The 4,235-nt window shown below is 46.3% G+C and overlaps 1 protein-coding gene across 4 annotated transcripts in view; it reads right to left on the bottom strand.

Annotated features, from left to right (window-relative positions):
* Positions 1-4,235, bottom strand: part of Dpp6 (dipeptidyl peptidase like 6) — a 933,905-nt gene that overhangs the window by 338,933 nt on the left and 590,737 nt on the right. For all 4 annotated transcript variants that reach the window (XM_031380237.1, XM_031380239.1, XM_031380236.1 and 1 more), the window contains exon 3: positions 1,526-1,624. In XM_031380237.1, coding sequence (XP_031236097.1) covers positions 1,526-1,624 — 99 coding nt within the window. The remainder of the gene's footprint in view (positions 1-1,525; positions 1,625-4,235) is intronic.

Here is a 4,235-nt window from a genome sequence, read left to right as displayed (position 1 = left end):
AAAAAACAAACAAAACAAAACAAAAACACATACACACACACACACAAAAAAAAAACCCCAAACAGTATGCATCTCTCCTTTTTGACCCCTCTTGGAATCTCTCTATCCCCTGTCCCCCTGTCCCACAGTGAACTCTGAACTCCAGAGCTGGATCTGGTGCCCCTTATTTCTACCCTTCCATGTATCACTGGAACCTGCGTTTGCCTTGCTGTTTGGATTTGTTTTATGTTCTCATCCTTGGGAATTGCATCTTAGCTTGCATTTGGTTCTTCTGATCACAATTTGGCACAGACTGATGTTTTAGACTTACATTTCCCAGAGGCCTGTTCTCTCTTATCTAACAAACCCTCGCCATCATTAAAGACCATCACAGTCTCCAAAATGTCTTCCCATGGAGATTGAGAAAGTGGATCCCGTCTGTGTGCATCTACTGAGTTAGGATCAATGTTTCTTGACAGAATGCATCTTTGAGTTCCCAAGGAAACTGTTTTATTCTCAAGATCTGACCTTGAACATTGTCTGAGCCCTCAGATCTGCCCAAACACTAGGTCAAAACACAAATCTATGCATGTGTATGTACACACACGTACACACACACACACACACACACAAATTGGTACAATACAAAGGACACAAAACTGGGTGTCAGGTGGTGGCCAGCCCACTGTGCTATAGACTTGCTCTGTTGTTTCAACCTCTCAGGAAATCTGTTGCTCTCTGAAACTCTCAGTTATAAAAGCAAGGACTGAGCCATGCACTGGAAAGGTTTACCAACCTGAGGAATCACTTTAAGAGCAATCCCTAAAGGGAACACAATACAAAGTGCAGCCAGGGATGGGCACAGCAGGAGAGATACAGCCTGCCAATGAGGGCCAGGAAGGAGGCTCATGGGATTTCAGACCCCCTTAGAGGAAATTCAACATCCTGGGCATCAAGAGTCAGGAACAGGCTGCCATCTGCATACTCTTCTGTTTTGTTTTGTTGTTTAAGAAAGAAGTCCTCCAAACTAGAAAATGAGGTGGGATCCAGGCTAGAGTTGAGGTGTATTTCTCAGCATCTGCACAGAGCCCTGCATCTGGCAGGGACCTAGCTCAGACCTTGATCACAGTTAAGTTCCCTGGTGAGTGAAAGTGTGATGAAGGCAGAGAAGACCAGCACCTTGGAAAAGGCAGGCTCAGCAGAGGCACCAAGGGCTCTGTTGCTTAGCAACCTGCTGAGAGAGGTAATAGCTCCAGGAGGAAGGCAACACATGGAGGATGATGGAGGACAGGTCCTCAGCAGACACATTTCTCACAAAGCTGAGGCTGTGCTGATGCCAGTGAGGCATCCTGTAGAGTAAGGAGCGGCTATCTCAGGTCACATGTTCTTATCATGGTGATGCGTTGACAATCTCACCCAGAGAGTAGAGGCTCTGCAGAGCTTCACCCACACAGAGGTGATGGAGAAGAGGTGATGGAAGAAGTTAAGGGCTCGTTCTTGTTTAGATCAACGGACCTCCCAGGAGTTCTAAGGACTATGGACTTACCACTTATCCACTTTGCCTCTGGGTCATGGATTTTGAAGTCTTCACTGAAAAGATCTTCCACAGTCACTTTCTTCTTCTGAGACAGACTGGTATCTTCCGCTGGAGAAAGAAAAAACAGAGGGTTAAACAACCGCAAGAGTGAACATGTGTCTCAAGGCTTGTACGGATGATCAAGAGAAAAGATATGCTTGCCCAGAACTGATCTCAATAGTCCCGTGCAGATAAGTGGGCTTCTGGGTATCCAAAGATACAGGAAACATCCCTTAGATATTTAGTCCCCATTTATGTCACCTGTCCTTGCCTATCTTTAAGTTAAGGGCTCATTCTTGTTTAGATGAATGGACACTCCCAAATATCTGTATGCAGACTTCCAGGCCAGCACTCCCCCATCTTGACTGAAAACACCTGAAAGAAGCTTAGGTTGTCCTTGAACACATATTCATCCTGAGAGCACATGCTCAGTTAATGGTCCCTCTCGAAAAGGTTTGAAAATCTGCCAGCTTTTGTCCTGTTTACAGAGGTCAAAGTGCCCTGAATTTTGGCTCTCCCTCATAAGAGGCTATCTTCATTAGAGCCACAAAATCCATTTATCTTCTTCAGAAAGATGCTCAAGGTTGTTCAATAGGCCTGAGTGAACATGCGGGATACCCAAGGCTAGACTGTCCAAGTTACTTCTCTTGTTTTGTTTTGGTACCTTAAATAGAAGTACCAAATGCTTTGTCTACCTGGAATGTCTGCTTCTTTCCCTCTCCTCTTAACTAAAATATGCCAAATTCACTGAATAAATAGCTGTGTGTGCATTCTATATGAGGTGGCATTGATTTTGTGGGTGTTTTGTTTGTTTCTTTTTTAGAGGTGCAGAGGATTGAACTTAAGGCCCTATGCATGACAGCCAAGCACTCTTTCCCAGGTCATTGTCTTTTAAATATGGTGTTTGGTTGTGTTTGTGTCTCTTGCCAGTTTCTGGGTATTGAGGCCATCATTGTGCCAATTCTCTCTAGCTCCATTTGCCTGTCTTAATTTTATATTTCCAGATGTATATTGTATTTGACCAAAGCAAGGAACTCTGTGGGGACTGCATATGGAACAAAGAGTCATCTCAGAGCAAAGCCTCCAGCACTTTTAGTGTTTCCACTCATAGATTCTACTGATCACCTTTTGATTCTGCCTTCTGGCTTCTCTGATGTTATATATTACAGACATCACCAGAGAAGCCATGTGTACCTGCATGAACCACACAGACCTGCTTATCAACTCCCTCTCCCTGTTATCCTAACAAGGGGGCCTACTTTAACTGGACCATTTCTGAAATACATTAGAACTTGTGGATGAACTGGTTTTCTGAATACTAAGTGGGATTACTGTGAATAAAATTCTTGAAAATTGCAGGGAGTGAGTTCCAGGACAGCCAAGGCTACACAGAGAAACCCTGTCTTGAAAAATCAAAAAAAAAAAAAAGATGTTGAAGTGAGACCATCAGCCACCCCTTTCCGGTGAAAGGAACCCAGACACACACCACACACACACACACACACACACACACACACACACACACACACACGTGAAAAGCACTCTTTGAAAGAAGCTCGAAGTTCATAACCATTCAAACATAATATTAATTATGTTTGATTCTCAAAGCTACTCGAATGGGAGTAACTGGGACCAGCGGGACCAGGCACACAGGAACTCCACCAGTCCAGTGACTCGGGTTCCTTCCAGTCTGTCTGGGCTGGGGTCCAGAGCAGACCTTAGGCGTAAGCTCCACAGCCAGTCCCACAACACCCAGAGGAATCTCTACTCCCAGGCACTCTGACACACCCAGGATCAGAGGTGAGACAGGAATTGTCTTTACTCGTTAATTGCATCCTACAATACAAACAGAAGAGAAGCAATAACAAGACCTTTGGTAAGCAAGGAGCAGAACAGAGTGAGAAAACACACATATAAATGATACGACAGGATACTCATCGAAATAACGAAGTCTACCCAAGTGACTTTTAAGAAATCTCACCTCGCCACAACATCCTGAGGAAGCTTCACTCCCTGGTACTCTGACACACCCAGGCTCAGAGGTAAGCAGGGACCAACATCTGTCCCAACACTGGGAGTAACTGGGACCAGCGGGACCAAGCACACAGAAACTCTGCCAGCCCAGTGACTTGGGTTCCTTCTGGTCTGTCTGGGCTGAGGTCCAGGGCAGACCTAGGGCACAACCTCTGCAGCCAGTCACACAACACTCAGAGGAAGCTCCACTCCTAGGTGCTCTGACACACCCAGGATCAGAGGTGAGCAGGAACCAACATCTGTCCTAACACTGGGAGTAACTGGAACCAGCGAGATTAGACACACAGGAACTCTGCCAGCCCAGTGACTTGGGTGCCTTCTGGTCTGTCTGGGCTGGGGTCCAGAGCAGACCTTGGGCCCAAGTTCTGCAGCCAGTCCCACGACACCCAGAGGAAGCTCCACTTCCAGGCACTCTGACACACCTAGAATCAGAGACCTTGGTCACATGCTCAGCAGCCAGTCCCACAACACCCAGAGGCAGCTCCACTTCCAGGTGATCTAACAAGCCCAGGATCCCAGGATCCCAGAATCACAGGATCACAGAGGCAGCTTGACTCTTGAGGAGTTCTGACACAACAAGGATCACAGGAAAGACAGGCTCCAGTCAGATTTAGCAAGGGCAGGTAGCACTAGAGTTAACCAGATG

The sequence above is a fragment of the Mastomys coucha genome, unplaced genomic scaffold, assembly GCF_008632895.1.
Source record: "Mastomys coucha isolate ucsf_1 unplaced genomic scaffold, UCSF_Mcou_1 pScaffold19, whole genome shotgun sequence".
Classification (NCBI taxonomy): domain Eukaryota; kingdom Metazoa; phylum Chordata; class Mammalia; order Rodentia; family Muridae; genus Mastomys; species Mastomys coucha.
Note: the sequence above shows the minus strand (reverse complement) of the source record. Positions and strands in the feature narration are given on the sequence as shown.